Below are 26,032 nucleotides of genomic sequence, written 5' to 3'. Positions count from 1 at the left end.
AGTATTCTGGCCTGGAGAATTCCATGGTCTGTATATCCATTATGGGGTCGCAAAGAGTTGGACACGACTGAGTGACTTTCACCTCTCTGATCTTTTGAGTTCAGAGTTTACCAAATAACAGTCATAAATAAATAATTGTTTCATGAGAATCAAATACTCTGGGAATATATGAAAAAGCTAAGTTACTAAAATAAATTGGTATAAGGCAAAGATAGCAATTATCTCAAGTGACTATTCTTCATAATAATGTTGATATTGTTATTCTGAAACTATTATACACATTAGGACAAAGCAAATTTGTCACAATGTTACTTTTTAACTTTTTATTTTATATTGGGAGTATAGCTGGTTAACCATGTTGTGACAGTTTCAGGTGCACAGCCATATAAATGTTACTTTTTTAAAAAACAAGATATTCAACATATATGGGAAGAAAGATACAAATATCAAAGGAATAAGAATCTAAATTTGCATAGGAAGTATTCAATTTAGGATCTGTTTTCTCTTAAAAACAAAACACATTCTAAGTTCTCTTCAAAAAAGCCTAGAAAACAATTACAAACTTAACGAGCACCCAGGCTATTACTGGGGCCAGCCTGGTGGCTCAGGGGTAAAGAATCTGCCTGCAATGCAGGGTATCTTCCTGGAGAAGGACATGGCAACCCACTCCAGTATTTGTGCCTGGGAAATCCCAGGGCACAGGAGCCTGGCGAGCTACAGTCCATGGGGTTGCAAAAGAGCTGGACACGACTTGGTGACTAAACACCAACGACGAAGAATATTATTGCTAACCATCCTCGGAAAAACAGCTGATTTCTAAGTCTGGTGAATGAAATTTACCAGATGAACCTGGAATATGGTTCTTTATCACAAAGCATGCTATCAAAGGTTTCTGGGAGTACAGAAACCAACATGAAGGTTTCCAGGACAAGTCCATCCTTCTGGTTGGCCCCAATCTTCTGGGCTCCCTTTTTTCAATGTCTTTTATAGGCTCCTCGTTCTGCCTCTGGCCAATAAACTTCTGTATTCCATTCTGGACTTATTTTGGCTCTCACTCTAGTTCGTCACATTTCCTTGCACAATCTTGACTACTGACAAATTTTCAATACAAGTATCTCTGCTATACCATGAGTTCCTGAAAAAATCCTCAGGCTCTACAAAACTGGACAGATCTTACAAGAAAAATAGTTTCAGCAGTCTGCTCAAAACCTATGCAGCTTTGTAATCTGAGTGCTAGTAGGAAGTCTAAATGGTCCCAGGGACTTAATTAGGACCGCCAGCTCAATATGAATAAAGAATGCCACAGCAATATTTAAAATGCACAAAAATAAAGTAGGAAGAAGGACAGCACTTTAATCAGAGCAGGACTAGCAGACACTGTGACACTGGCTGAAGTGTAGCTATGAGCCAGTGGGCTGCCATTAAAGCGCCAGGTGCCAGGAGTTGGCAGTTCGCCTAATGGACGAGGTCCCCCCAGCTACAGGCATTTGTTTCTGTGGGTTGTTTTTTTTTTTTTTTTTTAAATTTTCTTAAAATACAGACAAGAAAACTCCTATTCACAGTATAACGACTGAGCTACTTAAGTGCTCTTTTTCTGTCTGAAATGAAGTGTTGGTTGCTAAGTCCTGTCCAACTCTTTGAGACCCTATGGACTGTAGCCCACCAGGCTCCTCTGTCCGTGGAATTCTCCAGGCAAGAATACTGCAATGGGTTGCCACTTCCTTCTCCAGGGGATCTTCCCTGACCCAGGGATCAAACCCGGGTCTCCCGCATTGCAGACAGGTTCTTTATCATCTAAACCACCAGGGAAGCTCCACTGGATGATTATATATCTACTGCCACTATGCTATCTCTCCTTGCCTAGGGGAAAAAAAAAGAAAATTGCACTTGAACCAATCTAATTTTTGCATTATCCTATGGGAAATAGATGGGGAAACAGTGGAAACAATGGCTGACTTTATTTTTTTTGGGCTCCAAAATCACTGCAGATGGTGACTGAAGCCATGAATTTAAAAGACGCTTAGTCCTTGGGAGGAAAGTTATGACCAACCTAAATGGCATATTCAAAAGCAGAGACATTACTTTCCCAACAAATGTCCACCTAGTCAAGGCTATGGTTTTTCCAGTGGTCATGTATGGATGTGAGAGTTGGACTGTGAAGAAAGCTGAGCGCCGAAGAATTGATGCTTTTGAACTATGGTGTTGGAGAAGACTCTTGAGAGTCCCTTGGATTGCAAGGAGATCCAACCAGTCCATTCTAAAGGAGATCAGTCCTGGGTGTTCATTGGAAGGACTGATGTTGAAGTTGAAACTCCAATACTTTGGCCACCTGATGCGAAGAGTTGACTCACTGGAAAAGACCCTGATGCTGGGAGGGATTGGGGGCAGGAGGAAAAGGGGACGACAGAGGATGAGATGGCTGGATGGCATCACCGACTCGATGGACTTGAGTTTGAATAAACTCCAGGAGTTGGTGATGGACAGGGAGTCCTGGCATGCTGTGATTCATAGGGTTGCTAAGAGTTGGACACGACTGAGAGACTGAACTGAACTGAATATCATTTTCTCATTACCAGTCACTTATGACTTGATTCACATTGCAGAAGCATACATCATGAAGCATACTGTGCCTGAGTCCTCAAGTTACACTTCCTACCTAGGTAGCACCCTGAGCTCCAGACCTGTGGAACTGACGAAACACTTTTGTTCAGACAACATACTCCCACATGTATAAGCCCACAGGCATTTCACACCTAACAAGGCCCAAATTAAATTCATCTCCCTTTACTCTCTCTCCAATCCACTCCCCAGCCATACTTCCTCCCAAATCTTAAATAGTCCACTGTTCATCCCACTGCCCAGTCTAAAAATCTGGGATTAATCCTTGCCTCTATCTTCCCGTTATCTCTCACACCCAATACATCACTGAATCCCACAAGTCTCCTCCTAAGTATCTCCCTTAAACCTAATTTTCTCCCCCTTCATTATCTCTACCTTAGCTCAACATCACCACAATCACTCACCTGGATCCCTGCAATAGCTTCCTGAATAATCTCTTTACATCCGATTCTACCCATGCCCCCACACCTGTTCTTCCCACGAGAAAGTTCTTTCAAAAATTCACCATTCAAGCCATTTCCCTGGCTAAAAGCACTTAAAAATGGCTTCCCCTCTTGATATCAGGATAAACAACTTAATATATCTTATATAAGAGGACTGACCTGGCTTCTTGCTTTCCTCTCTAACCAAAGATCTGAACCACTTTCTCCTTCACAATCTCAAATCTAGGCACATTTAACTTTTCCCAAACATGAATCTTCTCAGCTTCACATATACTATTAATCTTGTCTTCTCACACAGTATCTTCTATACTCCATCAACCTCTTTAACGCACCTGCAACAACTATATCACATTTCTCCACTATCCCAACTTGTTTGTTCCTGGTTGATTTTTCTTTAAGTCTCAGCTTAAACAAAACTTCCTCCAGTATCCTCTCCCTACACCATCCCCATTACTAAAGTGCTTGCACATACATACACACTTAAGGCTGGTACTCATGTATTTCCAGACCACCTTATACCTGCCTCACAAGACAGTAAGCTCCATAAGGAAAGAAAACAGATTTATCCTGCTCACTATCTTATCCCCAGAGCCTAACTAGTACATCCAGTAACTTTGGTAGTTGTTGAAACAGCTGAGAGCAACCTCATATTATGGCTAAAATAAAAATGAACCTCTAGTTAGTCTTAAACCTCTTATATCCATATATCTTAGGAGAATGAGCTCGTTTTATGGGCAAATGGAGCTCCCCTACCCCTTTCTTCTCTGTGAAATAATCTGAAGCATCAATAAGGCACAAAGCCCTCTAGACCGCAAATCATCCAACTCAGCACAGTGGGGGTAAAATAGAGGCAAGATGAGAATGGCACAGACCAAGACCTCGTATGCCACTTGACCAAGAACCTAGTATGCTTCCCTGATGGCTCAGATGGAAAAGAGTCTGCCCACAATGTGGGAGAACAGGGTTCGATCCCTGGGTCAGGAAGATCCCCTGGAGAAAGGGAATGGCAACTCATTCTAGTATTCTTGCCTGGAGAATCCCATGGACAGAGGATCCTGGCAGGCTATAGTCCATGGTGTTGCAGAGTCGGACACAACTAAGTGACTAACACTTTCACAGTTAAAAAGGAAATGAACCAAAATCCTGACCAGCAGGACCACAGGAAATGGCCAAGGAAAAAGGAAAAGAATTCTCTGTAGATCTGAGAATCTGCAAGTCTACGAAAGTTGCCAAGAATACCCACACTCTTGGAAAATTAAAAGTCCTACTTCCCAGAAATCAATACCTAAAAATGAGGATAGGCATTGACCAGAGGGCAAGTAGTAAAGTGAAGTTCCTGCCTAGTAAATGGAAGCATTCCCCAATTCTGTACTAGATATGTCTGAGCTAAAAGCCAGGGTGAAAAGAGTCGAGGAAAGGACAGATTAAAAGGCTATATCTAATAAGACAGACAATGGGTGACATGGGGTTAAATGATGGAGAAACATTTGTTAGAGGGTAATCCATCATACCTTGAAAAACAGAACCCCATGCTTACCTATGAAAAAAGCTTGCTGAGAAATGAGATAACCCTAAAAATCTATTATGAGAAATTCAGGATGGGGAACACATGTATTCATTTTGATATTTGGCAAAACTAATACAATTATGTAAAGTTTAAAAATAAAATAAAATTAAAAAAAAAAAGAATATCGAGAAGCAAAAAAATACAAAAATTAAAGCAATCTTTACTCTTTCCTAAAAGAGCAGAACAAAATATAAGTAGATAGAATCCTATGGGGGAAGGGTAGGAACCTAACCCTCTCTATGAAGAAAAAGATCTCCATCCCTTAGAAAAAATTTCATTAGTGAACGCAAATGAAAATGAATGTCCAATTTATTCTAAACACTTAGAAATCCAAGGAAAATTTCCTCTCTATTCTTCCTTTCATAGATCCTGCCATGTTACCAACCTTCATTCTTTAAAGAGGCTCTTTTTCTCTGTTTTTGGCCATGCCACGCAGCTTGTAGGATCTTAGTTCCCTGAGCAGGGATCAAACACAGGTTCTGGCAATGAATGCACCTAGTTTTAACCACTGGACCATGAAGGAATTCCCCATATCCTTTTTGTCTGATTATTCTCCCTCTGTTAATACACTTTATTGTTTTCTCTATAAGACAACTTTGCCTGTCAATACAGTTCTTTTAACTTCCCGGGGCAACTGCACTGCAATACCTTCCTTTAGCCTCTGACTGATCCCTATCCTTGCACATTCAAGTCTAGTTCCATCATACCAGAGTTCAATGCATACTTGTCTCAGATTCATGTGTCTGAGATCAGGTAACCTTGATCCACACAAACAGGCTTAGCAATAAAAATGTCTATCATTCTTATTAGACAAAAACACTATAAGAAAAGAAAATTACAGAACAATATTCCTGATGAACACACATGTGAAAAACAAATATCAGGAAACCAAATTCAATAATAAAAGAACCATATATAATGATCAAGTAGGATTTATTCCTGAGATGCAAGAATGGTTCAATATATGCAATCAACATGATGTACAACATTAACAAAATGAAGGATAAAAATCACATGATCATCTCAATAGATGCAGAAAAAGCATTTGACAAAATTTGACATTCTTTTACAATAAAAACCCTCAACAAGTTAAAGGTAGATGAAATGTACCTCAACATAATAAAGTCCATATATGACAAGCCCACAGCTAATATCATACTCAACAGTGAAAAGCTGAAAGCTTTTCCTCTAATGATCAGGAATAAGATAAGGATGCCCACTCTCACCACTTTTATTCACCATAGAAAGTCTAGTCCAAGCAATTAGTCAAGAAAAAGAAATAAAAGGATCTAAGGCAGAAAGGAAGTAAAACTATCTCTGAAGATGATATGATCTAATATATAGGAAATCCTAAAGATGCCACCAAAAAACTGTTTAAACTAGTAAATAAATTCAATATAAAGTTGCAGAATACAAAATCAATACACAAAAGTCAGTTGTGTTTCTGTACACAAATAACTTTCAGAAAAAAAAACTAAAAAACACTCCCATTTACAACTGCATTAACAAAAAAAAAATACATTAGAATAAATTTAACCAAGGAGTTGAAAGAGCTGCATATGCACAACTATAAGACACTGATGAAGGAAATTGCAGAAGACACATATTACGGAAAGATATTCTGTGCTCATGAATTGAAAGAATTAACGTTGTTTAGATGTCCATATACCCAAAGCAGCTACAGATTCAACATAATCTCTTAAAATTCCATTGGCATTTTTCACAGAAATAGAAAAATCTTAAAAATTGTATGAAACCACAAAAGACCACAAACAGCCAAAACAATCTTGAGAAAGAAAAACAAAAGCTGGAAGGATGACACTTTCTGACTTCAAATCATATTACAAAGCTACAGTCATCCAAAGACTATGGTATTGGCATAAAAAAATCAATGGAACCCCACTCAAAAAAAAAAAGTAAAGTGAGCCTATAAATATTAATAAAAGCCACACAATATGTGAAAACTGGAATGGGAAAAAATGAAACTATCCACATGGGAAAAAAAGAAACTAAATCCCTCACACCATACACAAAAATCAGCTCAAAATGGATTAAAGACTAGAATGGAGACCTGAAATCATCTACCATGTGAAATGGGAGAAATATCATATAACTGATAAGGGGTTAATATCCAGAATACACTTAGCTCTCCATACCTGCAGATTCAACCAACTGAATTGAAAATATTTGGAAGAAAAAATTTCAAAAATTTCCAAAAAGCAAAATCTGAATTTTGCCGTGCAACAGCAACTATTTACATTGTATTTACACACCATTTACATCATATTAGGTATAAGTAACCTAGAGATAATTTAAAGTTTATAAGATATGCATAGATTATATGCAAATACTATGCCATTTGTGTGAGGGACTAGCCACTCAGTTGTGACTCTCTGTGATCCCACAGACTGTAGCCCACCAGGCTCCTCTGTCCATGGAATTCTCCAGACAAGCATACTGAAGTGGGTTTCCATTCCCTTCTCTAGGGGATCTTCCCAACCCAGGGATCGAAACTGGGTCTCCTACACTGAAGGCAGATTCATTACCGTCTGAGCCATCAGGGAACCCAAAGGGTACACTGAAGCTGCATGGGCTGGGAATCAAACCCAGGCCTCCCATGTGGCAAGCGAGAATTCTACCACTGAACCACCTATGCATCAGTGAGCATCCACAGATTTTAGTATCCATAGCACAGGGCAGGGGGCATTGTCTTGGAAGCAATCCCCTGTGGATACAAAGGGGCAACTGTATACAAAAAATTCACACAACTCAATAGCAAAAAAAAAAAAAAAATCCAATTGAAAAGTGGGCGCAAGACCTGAACATTACTCCAAAGAAGGTATATAAAATAGCTAAAAGGTACATGAAAAGGTATTCAACATCTGTCAATAATACCACAATGAGGTTTCACCTCACATCTGTTAGGATGTCTATCATTAAAGAGACAAATGATAAACACTAACAAGAATGTGGAGAAAAGGGAACACTTGTACTGTTGGTGGGAATGAAAAATGGTATCGCCCTTGTGTAATATAGTATGGAGGTTCTTCAAGAAATTAAAAGCAGGGTGGACTCCGGGAGTTGGTGATGGACAGGGAGGCCTGGCGTGCTGCGATTCATGGCGTCGCAAAGAGTCAGACCCGACTGAGCAACTGAACTGAACTGAACCATATTATCTAGAAATTCCACTTCTGGGTATATACCTAAAGAAAATGAAGTCATTGTCTTGAAGAGTTATCTGTACTCCCATGTTCATTGCAGCATTATTCACAATAGTCAAGACATGAAACAACCTATGTGTCTGTCCATAGATAAATGTTGGATAAAGAAAATGTGGTGTGTGTGTGTGTGTATTCACACATATATATAATATGAATATATAGCATATTATATATAGTAATTATGTAATATACACACAGTATAAATTACATATATATAAAATACGGAATATCATTCAATCTTAAAAAAGGAAATCCTGCCACTTGCAGGATACATACAGATGAACCTGGAGGGTGTTATGCTAAGTGAAATAAGCCAGAGGAGAAAGACAAATACTGGATAATATCACTTATTTTGTGGAACAACTAAAACAAAAAGTATGATTCAGAGTCTTGAATATATACTCAGAGCCTTGAATTGAGGTTGCCAGGACTCGGCAGTGGGGAAAATATGAAGACATTGTTTAAAAGACACAACCAAAAAAGACAAAAGTTATAAGATGAATAAGATCAGAGGATCCTTTCATAATATATTCCTTTCACAATGTATTTATATCATCAAGTTACAAACTTTAGTTGCAATTTACCTATCAATTACATTCTAGTTGTAAGAATTACTATGATTTTTATTTCACTGGAGGAAGGCTGGTCACTCTAAACTCTTTTTTTGTAACATGGCTAGGCCTCTCAATTACTCTTCAAACAGAACAGCACTAATGAATGGTGTGCAGGAGCAAATACACGATCGATTTTCTATGCATTGCCCTTTCTATCTTTATTGCATGAAAAAGAACATTCTTTGGTTGGTGGACTACAGACTTCACAATGAAAGTCTCAAGCATGAGCAACTGAAATAGCTAATACGTAAATTTAGAATATTTTCCAGGCTGTGTTAATGACTTAATAATATCTGATCTTTTGAAAGCTTCTTGGCTGATTTCTCATTTAAAAATGGCATGGCCCGTGAAAGTCTCACTGGTCTCATCATACTACAATGTACACACATTAAAGAGTATTACAATAATGTTTTTTAATCAAGAGATTTAAATGGCATGGGGGGAGAGGTGTACCAAAGTTAAAAGCTTCTTTAAAAATCTTCTTTAACACAGTTAATAAAGACATACAGATGGCTAACAAACACATGAAAAGATGCTCAACATCACTTATTATCAGAGAAATGCAAATCAAAACCACAATGAGATACCATCTCACACCAGTTAGAATGGCTGCTATCAAAAAGTTCTCAAACAATAAATGCTGGAGAGGGTGTGTAGAAAAAGGAACCCTCTTACACTGTTGGTGGGAATGCAAACTAGTACAGCCACTATGGAGAACAGGGGAGATTCCTTAAAAAACTGGAAACAGAAATGCCATACAACCCAGCAATCCCACTGCTGGGCATACACACCAAGGAAACCAGAATTGAAAGAGACACGTGTACCCCAGTGTTCATTGCAGCACTGTTTACAATAGCCAGGACATGGAAGCAACCTAGATGTCCATTGGCAGATGAGTGGATAAGAAAGCTGTGGTACATATACACAATGGAATATTACTCAGCCATTAAAAAGAATACATTTGAATCAGTTCTAATGAAGTGGATGAAACTGGAGCCTATTATACAGAGTGAAGTAAGTCAGAAAGAAAAACACCAATACAGTATATTAATGCATATATATGGAATTTAGAAAGATGATAACAATGACCCTATACATGAGACAGCAAAAGAGACACAGACATAAAGAACAGACTTTTGGACTCTGCGGGAGAGGGCGAGGGTGGGATGATTTGGGAGAATGGCATTGAAAGATGTATATTATCATATGTGAAACAAATCACCAGTCCAGGTCCAATGCATGAGACAGGGTGCTCGGGGCTGGTGCACTGGGATGACCCAGAGGGATGAGATGAGGAGGGGGGTGGGAGGGGGGTTCAGGATGGGGAACACATGTACACCCATGGCTGATTCATGTCAATGTATGGCAAAACCACTGCTGCTGCTGCTAAGTCACTTCAGTCGTGTCCGACTCTGTGACCCCATAGACGGCAGCCCACCAGGCTCCCCCGTCCCTGGGATTCTCCAGGCAAGAACACTGGAGTGGGTTGCCATTTCCTTCTCCAATGCATGAAAGTGAAAAGTGAAAGTGAAGTTGCTCAGTCGTGCCCGACTCTTAGTGACCCCATGGACTACAGCCTACCAGGCTCCTCTATCCATGGGATTTTCCAGGCGAGAGTACTGGAGTGGGGTGCCATTGCCTTCTCCGGGCAAAACCACTACAAGATTGTAATTAACCTCCAATTAAAATAAATAAATTTATTTTTTTTTTAAAAAGCAATGCAAGAAAAAAGAAATAAATAAAACAGAACAAAGATGTCTTATGTCTTACAGACCTTTGTAGTACATCAAGCTAATTCAATCTGTAAAGACTATTAATTCTTTTCACAACAACATGTCTCAGTGACATTAATCGGTGGCTCAACTTAATCTGACTCAGCAGGTCCCACTTAACTGAGCACTAGTCAGTTTTCCATGAGTCTGGTTTGTGGCCCAGAAAGTCTTTCAGAGACTGTATATGCTCAGTGCTTCCAACCCAGTTCCCACTTTTTGTCTATTCATCAGAATATGCCCCTTGTAAAGTATGCCTTGAAACCTTAATTTTCCATTTATATTGATCACAAACCCTTCTGCTGGCAGCATCTGCAGGGCACTTTGAGAAACACAAAAACAATACCATATTGTATACATATTTTGAGTTGGGGGAACTAATTTTGTTTCTATGGTAAAATGCATTGGTGGGAAGAGAAAAGGGAGGAAGGTAGAGAGAAAGGGACAAAGAAAGGAAAGAATCAAAAGTTCTTTAAATTCATTTCAGTTGGGAAGGAAATGCAGGTAGTACTACATATACAAAATAAAAACGATTTTTTTTCTCTTCTATATAGACTTAAATCCCAGGGACAGAGGAGCCTGGTAGGAGGCTGTCTATGGGGTCGCACAGAGTCAGACATGACTGAAGTGACTTAGCAGCAGCAGCATAGAACTGGTGGAGAAGGAAATAGCAACCCACTCCAGTATTCTTGCCTAGAGAACCCCAGGGACAGAGGAGCCTGGTGGGCTGCCGCCTATGGGGTCGCACAGAGTCGGACACGACTGAATCGACTTAGCGTGCATGCATATATACTTAAAATTAATTTTAATTTTAAAGCAACTTTGCTGTCCTGTTATATATTAACTTAAGAAAATATGATTTTAGATTTTTAAAAGGTAAAGGAACTTAAAATTCTTTCTTCCTGGAAACAGAATAAATTATTCTTTCAAATTGCTATTCAGAATAATTTGGTATATTTCAGAAACATTGTAAAGACATAATCTTACATAGTTTTGTTTAACCAAGTGGAAAACCACTCATAAACATTTTATTTTACTGCATATCAAAATATCAAATAAACATGTGAATTTCCGAAAGCTGAAACATAATTTAGTCATCCCCTCTACTCTTCATGGTAAACATTAAGAGACTATAAAACTGTCATTCTCCTAACTGAAAAATAATTTTTGTTTCTATAGTAAAAAGAAAAAAAATAAAAATCAAGCTCTATGGAGCCATCTTTTGGACTGTTCAAGTTTTCTTATAATTTGTTCTTACAGGAAACAATTTATTGATCAGAATCAAGATAAAGACAGAGACAAACTATTTGGCTACCTTTTTTTTTAAGCTACATTTTCCCTATCTTATTCTCATACTTTTATATTAGGATTTAAAACATATCCATAAAACAACTACATATAATACTAAAATTATACTAAAAATTCTGAAAATAAAAAGGCCTTTTGCATACAAACTATGAGCTCACAACACTTTCAGGCAGCAGCTCCAAACGCCAGGCGCGCTCACTGTCACCAGCAGCAGCAGCGTCTGGGACTTCTAGGAATGCAAATTCTTAGGCCATCCTTTAAACTGACTAAACTGGAATTTGGAATGGGAGATCCACCTTTTAACAAGTCCTTGGATTTTGATTCAAGTGGTAAAGAATCCACCTGCCAGAAGACCTAAACAGACATTTCTCCAAAGAAGACAAACAGATGGCTTATAAACACATGAAAAGATGCTCAACATCACTCATTACTAGAGAAATGCAAATCAAACCACAATAAGGTATCATCTCACACAGTCAGAATAGCCATCATCAAAAAATCAACAATAAACACTGGAGAAGGTGAGGAGGAAAAGAACACTCTTGTATTGTTGGTGGGAATGCAAATCTAGAAAGATGGTACTGATGAACCTAACCACAGGGCAGCAGTAGAGACACAGACATAAAGAACAAACTTGTGGACACAGAAGGGAAGGAGAGGATGGGATGAACTGAAAGAGTAGCACTGAAACATATACATTGCCATATCTAAATTAGATAGCCAGTGTAAATTTGCTATATGACACAGGGAGCTCAAATCTGGTGCTCTGTGACAACCTGGGTGGGTGGGGAGATGGGGCAGGACGTGGGAGAGAGGTTCAAGAAGGAGGAGACATATATATCCATGACTGATTCATGTTGATATATGGCAGAAACCAAAAGAATATTGTAAAGCAATTATCCTCCAGTCAAAAATAAATAAATTAAAAAAAAAAGAAGAATCTGCCTGCCAACGCAAGAGACATGGGTTCAATCCCTGGGTCGAGAAGATCCCCTAGAGAAGGAAATGGCTACCCACTCCAGTATTCTTGCCTGGAAATTCCTATGGACAGAGGAGCCTGGTGGGCTACAGTCCATGGGGTTGCAAAAGAGTTGGACAGCACTGAGCAACTAAACAGAAACAGCAGCAACTTGTAAGAACCACTGCCTTTGGGGAATTTTGAAAAGGGTCCACAGCTAACACTGGACTAGTTAGGAATCACTAGTAGATCAGCAGTTCATTACCTTATGCTTCACGTTGGAATTACCAGAGAGCTTTAAAAATGCCTCAGACCTGCTCCAATATCTGATTAATGGTTCTGGGAGGTAAGTAAAGCCTGGGCACTGGGGTTTCTGAAAATCTCTCAGGTGATTCTAAAAGGCAGCCAAAGTTGAGAGCCACAGATCTAGGGGGTTACATTTTCAAAAGTTAAAGTTCCCTGAGTCTTAGGTTAAGCAATGTTTGTAAATGAGACATGAAAAGTTAGCCTTCAAGAAAAAGCCATAGCCAGAAGGAACAACAGAAAAACAAGAGTCCTCAACAAGCTTTCAGATTCCATCTCACAATTTAGCTAGCCGGAAAGATTCTCAGAAAGTTGTAGAGACTAGAACAACAGACTGAGAACACTGCACGCGCGTGCAGATCAGGCAGCAGGCAGGGTGCCAATGACCTTTTTATCATTAACTCTGATGGAAAAGAGGACCATAGAGCAAGGCTTTCAGTTTCATACTTCTCTGGGTATACAAACACGATGTCTGATGTTAGTAAGCCATGTAGTACCAGAGTAAGGACCCCCACCAGTCAGTTACAGGGAAGCTCCAAAGTATGACCAGGCTGGAGGGCTTCTAATGTAATTTTATTTTGAGAACACTGCCATGTTAAGTCGGAGAAGGCAACGGCACCCCACTCCAGTACTCTTGCCTGGAAGGTCCCATGGATGGAGGAGCCTGGTGGGCTGCCGTCTGTGGGGTTGCAAAGAGTCGGATACGACTGATGCGACTTAGCAGCCATGTTAAGAATAACAGAATGCCCTTTCAATGCAACTTTTCATACCTAGTTTATTTCCCTGGCATGATTTTAACTCTGTGTGTATTATTATTTTCAACAAAAATCAAAGATTAAATACTTTGACATTATTTGAAATGTGAAAAAATACAACAGTTAGCTTTCAAAATCAAGATACATACAAAATCCCATTACAAGAAGAACTGCTTCGTGTCCAGTCTGTAAATTTTACTCTTTCAAAGGCTACAAGATGTTTATTATCTAAAGTAGAATTTTCAGTAAATAATTTGTTAAATACTTACTGTGCATTCACTAGTTGCTATGGAAACGTTAAAAAGTAGTTGTTGCCTTTATAAACCATCTAACATACTTAGGCACATTTCATAATAACTGACAAGAATAAATGCCATATTTGCAGTAAAGTTTGAATGCACCAAGTCAATGAAGAAAGAAATCACATCAAACCATAGTGGTATTTAAGACTTTAAAAAGATAGGGTAGAACTTCAGTCTTTATTAAGGATGAATTTTATATGTAGAGTACATATGGGGCACTATAGTTGGCAGAACTGATGGAAGAAAAGACATGTTTTTGTTAGTTTGTTTTAAAGGGGCAGGGCTGACAATATATTGCTGTTGTTCAGCTGCTAAGTTATATCCAACTCTTTGCGAACCCATGGACAGCAGCACGCCAGGCTTCCTTGTCCTTCACTATCTCCCAGAGTTTGCTCAAAACTCATGTCCATTGACTCAGTAATGCCATCCAATCATCTCGCCCTCTGTCGTCCCCTTCTCCTCTCTTCAGTCTTTCCCAGTATCAGGGTCTTTTCTAGTGAGTTGGCTCTTTGCATCAGGTAGCCTAAACACTGAAGCTTCAGCATCAGTCCTTTCAATGAATATTCAGGGTTGATTTCCTTTAGGATTGACTCCTTGCTATCCAAGGAATTCTCAAGAAACTTCTCCAGCACCGCAGTTTGAAGACATCAGTTCTTGGGCACTTGGCCTTCTTTATGGTCCAACTCTCACCTCTACATATGACTACTGGAAAAACCATAGCTTTCGACTATACAGACCTTTGTTAGCAAAGTGATATCTCTGCTTTTTAATATGCTGTCTAGGCTTGTCATATCTTTTCTTCCAAGGAGCAAGCTTCTTCCTTGCTCATCCTCTGTAGTCCCCTTCTCCTCTCTTCAATCTTTCCCAGTATCAGGGTCTTTTCCAGTGAGTTGGCTCTTTGCATCAGGTAGCCTAAACATTGAAGCTTCAGCATCAGTCCTTTCAATGAATATTCAGGGTTGATTTCCTTTAGGACTGACTCCTTGCTATCCAAGGAATTCTCAAGAAACTTCTCCAGCATCAGGGTCTTTTCCTATTTCTCCCCACAATCTTGATTCCAGCTTGTGATTCATCCTGCCCAGCATTTCACATGATGTACTCTGCAAGGAGATTCAACCAGTCCATTCTAAAGGAGATCAGCCCTGGGTATTCTTTGGAAGGAATGATGCTAAAGCTGAAACTCCAGTACTTTGGCCAACTCATGCGAAGAGTTGACTCATTGGAAAAGACTCTGATGCTGGGAGGGATTGGGGGCAGGAGGAGAAGGGGATGACAGAGGATGAGATGGCTGAATGGCATCACTGACTCAATGGACATGAGTCTGAGTGAACTCCAGGAGTTGGTGATGGACAGGGAGGCCTGGTGTGCTGCGATTCATGGGGTCGCAAAGAGTCGGACACGACTGAGCGACTGAACTGAACTGATCCACTAAGCACCCAGGCATCAGCAGCAGTGCTTGGCCTGAACACCTGCATTGTTTCCTAAAGTATACAATTCTAAAAACCTTACCTGAGTTTTTATCTAGGTGTGGATCTCTTTTCACAGGTTTTTTTTTTTTTTTTTTACCTGAAGTTGTTTTTCTTTGCTTATACATATGCTAGGTTTAAGAGGGGTTTGTTGTTGTTTTTAATTATGGTAAAGAAAGTAATCTTTAATTATATATGGCCATTTGTTTGATTTACTTCCCACTGAATAGTTATCATTTCTTTGTTGGGTTCCTAGTATCTTTCTTTCATTTTCATTACCTCACAACATTTGGTCTCATCATTCTTATCCTTGTCCTTTCTTGGTGAGAGCTTGTCAAGTTTGTCCTCCACAGACACAACTTCGTATCTGTAATGTTAAATTCGACTCCTAATCTATGGCCTTCAAAGTGGAGTGTCAGGTTCTGCTATTGTGTCTTAGTTTCCAGTCAGCCTTCCTCATGTTAGCTGTTCCCCTGTGTAAACTGCTGCCCTTCATCTAAGCCTGTTGTCTCCTTACAGACTACCTTTCCTATTTTATTGAAGCCACATCATTTTACACGTTATTAAGTATGCCCAATGGTGTTTTGTTTGTTTTCATTTTTTCCTAGTTCATTTCACATTCACAGGGGGCTCTTTCTTCAGTGCTTCCAATTAAGCTCCTTCCCCTTGTTCTGCAGAATTCTTTCAGAGACTTCTCATTTTTCCCATGGTAACACTTCATCGACAAAAAAGGCACAATCAACTCAGGCTTAATACCCACCACTAACAAAGATGTAGATTGCCCTTGATCCTGTTCCTGACTACATGTGCTAATGGAAGCCCTTTTCCAAAATCATGTGCAGAATCTAAGCAATTCCAATGGATAGGGAGTTTGTGACTAGCAGATGCCAACTATTGCATGCAGAATGGATATACAAAAAGGTTCTGCTGTATAGCACAGTAACTATACTCAACATCCTGTGATAAACCATAATGGAAAAGAATATGAAAAAGAATGTACATATATGTGTAACTGAATCACTCTGCTGTACAGCAGAAATTAACACAGTATACTTCAACTATGCTTCAAAATAATAATTTATTTAAAAAAATCTAAGCAATTCCAAGTGCCCAAGAGACCTCATCTAGTGTGTGGTCTTCCTAGAAGAAGGGAGACTTTTCCCACCGACAAAATCTTTGAAACACTTAACAAGTTCAAACACTGAAATTTCACCCTTCAGCTTCCTACTACCTTCTTAAATCCTATCTTTTCCTGCCATAAAGACCCACTGTGATCTCTCACTTTCAAAGTTTGTCTTTGTCAGTGTCATACATTTGAACAGTTCTTCTGTAATTATTTCATGTTTTCTCCAACTCCTTATGAAGTTGTTCAAGGCTAGTGACATCTAAGACTTATTTATTTTGCATCTGTGTTATTACAAGGTTTTTCAATTGACAGAAATGTACTTTCAGAGAATGTTACAAAGTATCCACACACTTTCACTAAGGTGAGATTTTGTGCAGTACATATAATTTAGGTAACCACATCCTATACAGAGTCTAAAAAGACCTCAACATTCCAGTTTCTTTCATGAAACTGGTGAAAGCAATCAGTTCACTTGTAAGTAGAAAAAGGGCTCTACAAAAGAAAAAAGACTCAATCATTTTTGTCAGCTAAAGTGAAGTGAAAGTTACTCAGTCGTGTCCCACTCTTTGCGACCCCATGGACTATACAGTCCATGGAATTCTCTAGGCCAGAATTCTGGAGTGGGCAGCCTTTCCCTTCTCCAAGGGATCTTCCCAAACCAGGGATCGAACCCAGGTCTCCCACATTGCAGATGGACTCTTTACCAGCTGAGCCACAAGGGAAGCTCAAGAATACTGGAGTGGGTAGCCTATCCCTTCTCCAGTGGATCTTCCTGACCCAAGAATCAAACAGGGGTCTCCTGCATTGCAGGTAGATTCTTTACCAAATGAGCTATCAGGGAAGCCCATTTGTCAGCTTAAAAACTTACTAATTGAAGAAGCAGAAATAGCATATAACATAGTCTTCTGAGAAAAGCAAATATTACACCCCAAACCTGCAAGGCTCCAAATATGATTTTGTTTCAACAAGTTCTATTTTATTACATTCATCATCTCACTTGTATTTAATAATCAACTTTTTTTTAATACCACTCACACAACAATGATGAGAATGAGCAGGCTACTTACCCCACCCATTGTAATTCCATGAATAAGTGCAATATATGGTTTCTGGCAAGAATCTAAAAGAAATGGAGCTGTAATTAGTCACAATGTTTAAAATACATTTGCTTTTTCCAAAAATCACAAGTTACATGAACTGTGAAATATCAAGTAGACTAAATATACAGCTTATAATAAACATGTTTTTTAAAACATCAATTCATATACAATCCTAATCAGCTATTCATTGTTATTAAATAACTCAATACCTCAATTTGAAACAAATGAAAGACCATATAATTCAGCTATTGAGAAAAACAATGTTTCCCTTGTAAGTCATGAATGTTTATCTAACACAGCTGTATTTTAAAGAACATAATTTGTTTTTATGCATCTAAAGAAGCATCTGGATATAAAGAGAAGTGCAGCATACAGGAAAAAGCATGGACTGAGAGTGAGAAGACCCAAATTGTAGTCTCTGCTTTGTCATTAACTGGCAATTCAACAATATTCAATATATATGTTGGTATTAAATACTTATTGCTGCTGTTGTTCAGTCACTAAGTCATGTCCAACTCTAGCAACCCCATGAACTGCAGCATGCCAGGCTTCCCTGTCCTTCATTGTCTCCCAGAGTTTGCTCAAACTCATGTACATTGATTTAATGATGTTATCTAACCATCTCTCCAGTGACAGAATGTGGTCCACTGAAGAAGGGAATGGCAAACCATTTCAGTCTTCTTGCCTTGAGAGCCCCAGAAGCAGTATGAAAAGGCAAAAATATGACACTGGAAGATGAACTATGGGCAAGAATCCCTTAAAATATATGGAGTAGCCCTCAGAGTCAACAAAGGAGACCAAAATTTAGTGTTTGGGTGCAATCTCAAAAATGACAGAATGATCTCTGTTTCTAAGCCAAACATTCAATATCACAGTAATCCAAGTCTATGCCCCAACCACTAATGCTAAAGAAGCTGAAGTTGAACAGTTCTATGCAGACCTACAAGACCTTCTAGAACTAACACCAAAAAAAAAAGATGTCCTATTCATCATAGGGAACTGGAATGCAAAAATAGGCAGTCAAGAGATACCTGGAGCAACAGGCAAGTGGTCCTTTTCATCATAGGGGACTGGAATGCAAAAGTAGGTGGTCAAGAGATACCTGGAGCAGCAGGCAAGTTTGGCTTTGGAGTACAAAATGAAGCTGGGCAAAGGTTAACAGAGTTTTGCTAGGAGAACGCACTAGTCATAGCAAACACCTTCTTCCATACACAAGAGACAACTCTACATATGGACATCACCAGATGGTGAATACCGAAACCAGATTGATTATATTCTTTGCAGCCAAGATGGAGAAGCTCTATACAGTCAGCAAAAACAAGACTGGGAGCTGACTGTGGCTCAGATCATAAACTCCTTATTGCAAAATTCAGATTTAAATTAAAGAAAGTAGGGAAAACTACTAGGCCATTCAGGTATGACCTAAATCAAATCCCTTATGATTATACAGTGGAAGTGACAAATAGATTCAAGGGATTAGATCTGATAGACAGAGTGCCCGAAGAACTACGGAGAGAGGTTCATGACATTGTACAGGAGGCTGTGATCAAAACCATCGCCAAGAAAAAGAAATGCAAAAAGGCAAAATGGTTGTCTGAAGAGGCCTTACAAATAGCTAAGAAAAGAAGACAAGCAAAAGGCAAAGGAGTAAAGGAAAGATACATTCATCTGAATGCAGAGTTTCAAAGAACAGGAAGGAAAGATAAGAAAGCCTTCCTCAGTGATCAATGCATAAAAATAGAGGAAAACAACAGAATGGGAAACACTAGAGATCTCTTCAAGAAAATTACAGATAAAATACCAAGGGCACATTTCACGCAAAGATGGGCTCAATAAAAGACAGAAACGGTATGGACCAAACAGAAGCAGAAGATATTAAGAAGAGGTGGCAAAAATATACAGAAGAACTATACAAAAAACATCTTAATGACACAGATAACCATGATGGTATGATGACTCACCTAGAGCCAGACATCCTGGACTGCGAGCTCAAGTGGGCCTTAGGAAGCATCACTATGAACAAAGCTAGTGGAAGTGATGGAATTCCAGCTGAGTTATTTCAAGTCCTAAAAGATGATGCTGTTAAAGTGCTGCACTCAATATGCCAGCAAATTTGGAAAACTCAGCAGTGGCCACAGGACTGGAAAAGGTTAGTTTTTCATTCCAATCCCAAAGAAAGGAAATGCCAAAGAATGCTCAAACTAGCACTCAGTTGTACTCATCTCATACGCTAGCAAAATAATGCTAAAAATTCTCCAAGCTAGGCTTCGACAGTATGTGAACCAAGAACTTCCAGATGTTCAAGCTGGATTTAGAAAAGGCAGAGGAACCAGAGATCAAATTGCCAATATCTGCTGGATCATTGAAAAAGCAAGAGAATTCCAGAAAAACATCTACTTCTGCTTCATTGACTAAGCTAGAGCCTTTGACTGTGTGGATCACAACAAACTGGAAAATTCTTCAAAAGATAGGAATACCAGACCACCTTATCTGCCTCCTGAGAAATCTGTATGCAGGTCAATAAGCAACAGTTAGAACCGGACATGGAACTGGTTCCAAATTGGTAAAGGAGTATGTTAAGTCTGTATATTGTCACCCTGCTTATTTAACTTATATGCAGAGAACATCATACAAAATGCTGTGCTGGATTAAGCACAAGCTGGAATCAAGATGCCAGGAGAAATATCAATAACCTCAGATATGCAGATGACACCACCCTTATGGCAGAAAGCAAAAAGGAACTAAAGAGCCTTTTGATGAAAGTGAAAGAAGAGAGTGAAAAAGCTGGCTTAAAACTCAACATCCAAAAAACAAAGATGACGGCATCCAGTCCCATCACTTCATGGCAAATAGATGGGAAACAAGGGAAACAATGAGAGACTTTATTTTCTTGGGCTTCAAAATCACTGCAGATAGTGACTACATCCATGAAATTAAAAGATGCTTGACTCTTGGAAGAAAAGCTATGACCAACCTAGACAGCATACTAAAAAGCAGAGACATTACTTTGCCAACAAAGGTCTGTCTAGTCAAGGCTATGGTTTTCCCAGTAGTCATGTACAGATTTGAGAGTTGGACCCCAAGAAAGCTGAGCACTGAAGAATTGATGCTTTTGAACTGTGGTGTTGGAGGAGACTCTCAAGAGTCCCTTGGACTGCAAGGAGATCCAACCAGTCCATCCTAAAGGAAATCAGTCCTGAATATTCATTGGAAGGACTGATGCTGAAGCTCCAATACTCTGGCCACCTGATGTGAAGAACTGACTCTTTGGAAAAGACCCTGATGCTGGGAAAGATGGAAGGTAGGAGAAGAAGGGGACGACAGAGGATGGGATGGTTGGATGGCATCACCTATTGAATGGACATGAGTTTGAGCAAGCTCTGGAAGTTGGTGATGGACAGGGAAGCTTGGCAAGTTGCAGTCCATGGGGTCACAAAGAGTCAGACACAACTGAGTGACTGAAATGAACCATCTCATCCTCTGCCACCCCGTTCTCCTTCTCTCAATCTTTCCCAGAATCAGGGTCTTTTTCCAGTGAGTTGGCTCTTCACATCAGGTGGCTTCAGCTTCAACATCAGTCCTTCCAATGAACATTCAGGATTGATTTCCTTTAGGATAGACTGGTTTGATCTCTTCCTGTCCAAGGGACTCTCAAGAGTCTTCCAGCACCATAGTTTGAAAGCATCAATTCTTCAGCTAATGGCACCCCACTCCAGTACTCTTGCCTGGAAAATCCCATGGGCAGAGGAGCCTGGTAGGCCGCCGTCTAGGGGGTCGCTAAGAGTTGGACACGACTGAGCAACTTCACTTTCACTTTTCACTTTCATGCATTGGGGAAGGAAATGGCACCTCACTCCAGTGTTCTTGCTTGGAGAATCCCAGGGATGGGGGAGCCTGGCGGGCTGCCATCTATGGGGTCGCACCGAGTCGGACATGACTGAAGCGACTTCACAGCAGCAGCAGCCTTCTTTATGGTCCAGCTCTCATATTCATACATGACTACTGGAAAAACCATAGCTTTGACTATACAGGCCTTTGTTGGCAAGGTGATGTCTCTACTTATATACTGGCATTTCCATATATGTACACATTTGTGTACATATATATACACATAAGCTATATGTATATATGCCTATCATACATGTCTATATCATGTATATGACACATAGATACGTTTTCTCATCTATTAAATGAGACTTGCCTCAGAAGTTCCTTCCAGCTCAAAAATTCTGCAAACTTTTACTCTGCTCCTTTCCCTTTTTTGTTTTTCCTTCCTCTGAGAGAGGGAGTCACCCACAACATAAACATATCCATCACTGTACTTCTACTACAGTTTGTTGCCAATATAACTTCCTTACCAAAGACCAATATAAAATTTCAGTTTTGATCCATCTAGCAATTCTGTAAATATTCCCAACCTGCCAAATAAACCACCAAAGTCCAGTTTTAACTTCACATACACAAGCATGTCCACAGCCCTCAATTTTTAACTATAATTCCCTAGAAACAATAGAAACTAACGTCTCTATTGATAGGGATGGCTACTGCTACTGCTAAGTCGCTTCAGTCGTGTCCAACTCTGTGCGACCCCATAGATGGCAGCCCACCAGGCTCCACCGTCCCTGGGAGTCTCCAGGCAAGAACACTGGAGTGGGTTGCCATTTCCTTCTCCAATGCATGAAAGTGAAAAGTGAAAGTGAAGTCACTCAATCGTGATGGGGTGGAGATACATACAAATTCACCATTTCAGCTACAGATGCATATATTTTAGTTATAAAGTATTAAAAGCTAACTGATGCAGGACACAAGGCCAAAATTTGTCAAATTCCTTAATGATTAAGATAGGTCATTATAATGTACAGAAATTATGTCTGGAAGGCCTTCTCTTGTATATTAATATTTTACCAAACTCTTTTCTTCTTTTTTTCCCAAACTCTTTTAAAACTAGAGGTTTTATCCCCTCTTTTATTTAGTATAGCAGCAGCAGCACTAATATACCAGCCAACAGCCAAATATAGTTAGATTAATTACAATTAAACAAAGGTAAAATTAGGCTTATTGATCACAAGTAGCCCCATTCCAAGTGCTTGTTAGTCACGTGTAACTAGCAGTGGCCATATTACTTAGCACAGAAGCAGAATATTTTCATCATTCCCGGAAGTACTGTTGGACAGTGCTGGTAAGAATTTTTAGAATGAATAAAACATTCTAAGTGAATCTGATCTGTATAATTTTACAGATTATGAAAGAAATGCAAGCTCTCCACTAAAAGTGGCTCACTTAAATTGGGAAACAGCCTCTTTTCTCCACTGCTACTTCAAAGACACTGAAATTCTAGAAAATAAATTTCTTTTAATATATATCCAAGTTCAAAGCCAAACAAGGGAAATCCCCAAGTGCCAGAAACATACAAGAAACTCAAAGTTAATAGCTGTATGGACGCTACAGCCAAAGATTATGAGCGAGGGTGTGTGTATCTGTTCTGAATCAGGAAGAAATTCTAGGCCACACAGAACATGCAATGAGCTACCTACATAAAGCCTTATAGTAATAAGAGCTATGTGGTTTGTGAAACATAGCTAGGAAAACTCTATCTGCTGATGCTGGGACTCAGTAAGTCCCTGCCCAGGAGAGAAGAGAAAAAAGTCAGAAAAAGTGGATGCTCAAGTACTGGACCATTGCAACTGAACAAACAAAAGAAAGTACCCCGAACAACTCTGGAATAGAAATAATGTCTGTAACTTGGTAAAAAAGCATTTACAAAAAGATTATACTAAAGAATGAAATTTTAAAAGCTTTCCCATGTACATCAGAAATAAGACAACACTATAATCATTCAGTATTATAACAGAGGTTCTAGCCAAATGTAACAAGAAAAGTCATAAATATAAGGACTGGAAAGAGATGGGGAAAAGTCATGTGCAGAGGGTAGAATTACCTATATAGAAAAGCCAAGATAATCTACAGAAACATCTTTAGAACTAACAACAAATTTCAGCAGGGTTGCTGGTTATAAAAACAAAATACTAAAATCAAAAATATTTCTATATGCTAGAAATAGTCAATTAGGAAATGTAACAAGTAACAAAACATAAACTATTTAAGAATAACACTTAAAAAAATATTTTTATCAGCAAGATCTTTATAGAGAAAATTACAAAACATGAAAGGACATGAAAGTCAATCTGATGAAAATGTGCTAAAACTGGTTTATGGTGATGTCTGCATAAGTTTACTAAACATCGAAATAATTTTAAGATCCTTTTGGAAAATCAAGTCCAAGAGTAGCCAAGACAATCCTAAAAGAAAACAAGGGTAACTTTTCCTACCACACAGAGATGTATCTTAAAGCCGTAATAATTTTAACACTATAGTTTCATCATAACTACAAATAGACCAGTGAATAAAGTTGTCCGGAAACAGATCTGATCACAAAGAAGAACTTGATATATGACAGAAGTATCATTAAAACCAGTGAGGAAGACAAAGCCTTTTCAGTCAAAGACATTACACATCTAGTTTTCTAAAAAGAAAATAAAAGATGTCACATGCAAAAAAAATCCAAGTACATTAAGGACTTAGAGTATAAAAAACAAACTATTAAAAGAAGATATAAAAGAACATCTTAAATACTCCCATGCTATTTTTTTTTTTTTAGTGCAAAAGAACATAAATCATAAAGGAAAAAATGCATACATTTCATCTCAAACAAAAACTTGTATATATGAAAAGATAAAGTAGCAGATTGAGAGAAGTGTGTTTACATAAAGACCTATAAAATCAATTAAGAAAAAAATGATCCATAAGAAAGAAAAACAAAGGATGAAACTGAAAAGAAAATCTAAATGATTAACATAAAATACCTTCTACCTCATGCACTTACAATGAAGCACAAATTAAACCACAGTAAGATATCAAGCACGCAAAGTTTAAAAACAAACAAATGACAGCAATGACGTGCAGATAATACAGTTATGTAAAGTCTAAAAATAAAATAAAATTTAAAAAAATAAATAAATAAATACCAAAAAAAAAAAAAAAAAGAAAATCAAGTCTTGTACTTTGGAGAGGAATATGGAAACACACTGAGAGGTATGAACTATGACCCATCCATTTGGCTTCTATTATTTCTAGAAACTTCTGCACATGGGCACCAAGGATTTACATATAAGGATGTAACAATCTGTATTAATAAAAATTTGAAATAATCTAAAATATCCATTAATGTCAAATAGGTAAGTAATACTGGGTAGCTGAATAATATAGAACAGTTACATTCCATGCTATTAAAAAAACAACTTTTGGCATAGGCAAAAGAAAGTACTTATGAAAATTTCAAAAACATGAAATAATACTACTTCTGTTCATAAATATATAGTAAAAATATAACATACAGCCTAATCTAATGTGCTAAAAATTAATGACAATGGTTTCTTCTGAGGAGGGATCAGGCTGCTTCTTGAGAAAGAAATGGCACTGAAGCAAGCAAGGAAGTAGACTGGACAGTAATTTTAAAAATTCATAGTATTCTATTTAATTTAAATAAGTTTCAAAACATCAAACAGAAATAAAATATAGAGGTATATTCATTCTGAGCTGGTGGTTATACAAGTATTCACTATATTATCCACTGTAATTTAACATTTGAAACACATGCTTGATAAAAGTAACTACTACTTCACTTCCAATGAAATCTGGAATGATGACTATAAAGAAATTTCATCCCAGAGTTTCTCAGGAATTAGGAAACGATACTTCATTTTATAGAGAAAACTGCGACCCTATTTTTTTGTTTTCCAAGAAACCCAACCATATGATCAGAATCCATGATTTCATGTTAATTATAGGGCAAACAGTAGTTAAACCTGACTGTAGGCTCCAGGCTCCTCTGTCCATGGAATTCGCCAGGCAAGAATACTGGAGTGGGTAGCCATTCCCTTCTCCAGGGGATCTTCCCAAGCTAGGGACAGAACCTGGGTCTCCATCACTGCAGGCAGATTCTTCACCATCTGAGTCACCAGGGAAGCCCATTTAATAATAAAGTGTGAATTGCTCTGGAATGAGCAGTCAGACTTTGTCAGCAAAGTAATGTCTCTGCTTTTTAATATGCTGTCTAGGTTGGTCATAGCCTTTCTTCCAAGGAGCAATGCTTGCTTCCAAGGAGAAAGCATTAAAAGACATTTCATGGCTACAGTAACTAACTGCAGTGATTTTGGAAACCCCAAAAATAAAGTCTCTCACTGTTTCCATTGTTTACCCATCTATTTGCCATGAAGTGATGGGACCAGATGCCATGATCTTAGTTTTTCGAACCTTGAGTTTTAAGCCAGCTTTTTCACTCTCCTCTTTCACTTTCATAAAGAAGCTCTTTAGTTCCTTTTTGCTTTCTGCCATAAGGGGGGATGTCATCTGCATATCTGAGGTTATTGATATTTCTCCCGGCAATCTTGATTCCAGCTTGTGCTTCATCCAGCCCAGCAT

The 26,032-nt window shown here is 38.6% G+C and overlaps 1 protein-coding gene and 1 non-coding gene across 14 annotated transcripts in view; both read right to left on the bottom strand.

Annotated features, from left to right (window-relative positions):
* Positions 1-26,032, bottom strand: part of HIBCH (3-hydroxyisobutyryl-CoA hydrolase) — a 116,224-nt gene that overhangs the window by 54,319 nt on the left and 35,873 nt on the right. For all 13 annotated transcript variants that reach the window (XM_044932475.1, XM_044932470.1, XM_044932472.1 and 10 more), the window contains exon 6: positions 17,519-17,571. In XM_044932475.1, coding sequence (XP_044788410.1) covers positions 17,519-17,571 — 53 coding nt within the window. The remainder of the gene's footprint in view (positions 1-17,518; positions 17,572-26,032) is intronic.
* Positions 7,215-7,285, bottom strand: TRNAG-GCC. The gene has a single exon. It is a non-coding gene; the product is annotated as a tRNA-Gly (tRNA).

This window comes from Bubalus bubalis, chromosome 2 (assembly GCF_019923935.1).
Source record: "Bubalus bubalis isolate 160015118507 breed Murrah chromosome 2, NDDB_SH_1, whole genome shotgun sequence".
Lineage (NCBI taxonomy): Eukaryota > Metazoa > Chordata > Mammalia > Artiodactyla > Bovidae > Bubalus > Bubalus bubalis.
Note: the sequence above shows the minus strand (reverse complement) of the source record. Positions and strands in the feature narration are given on the sequence as shown.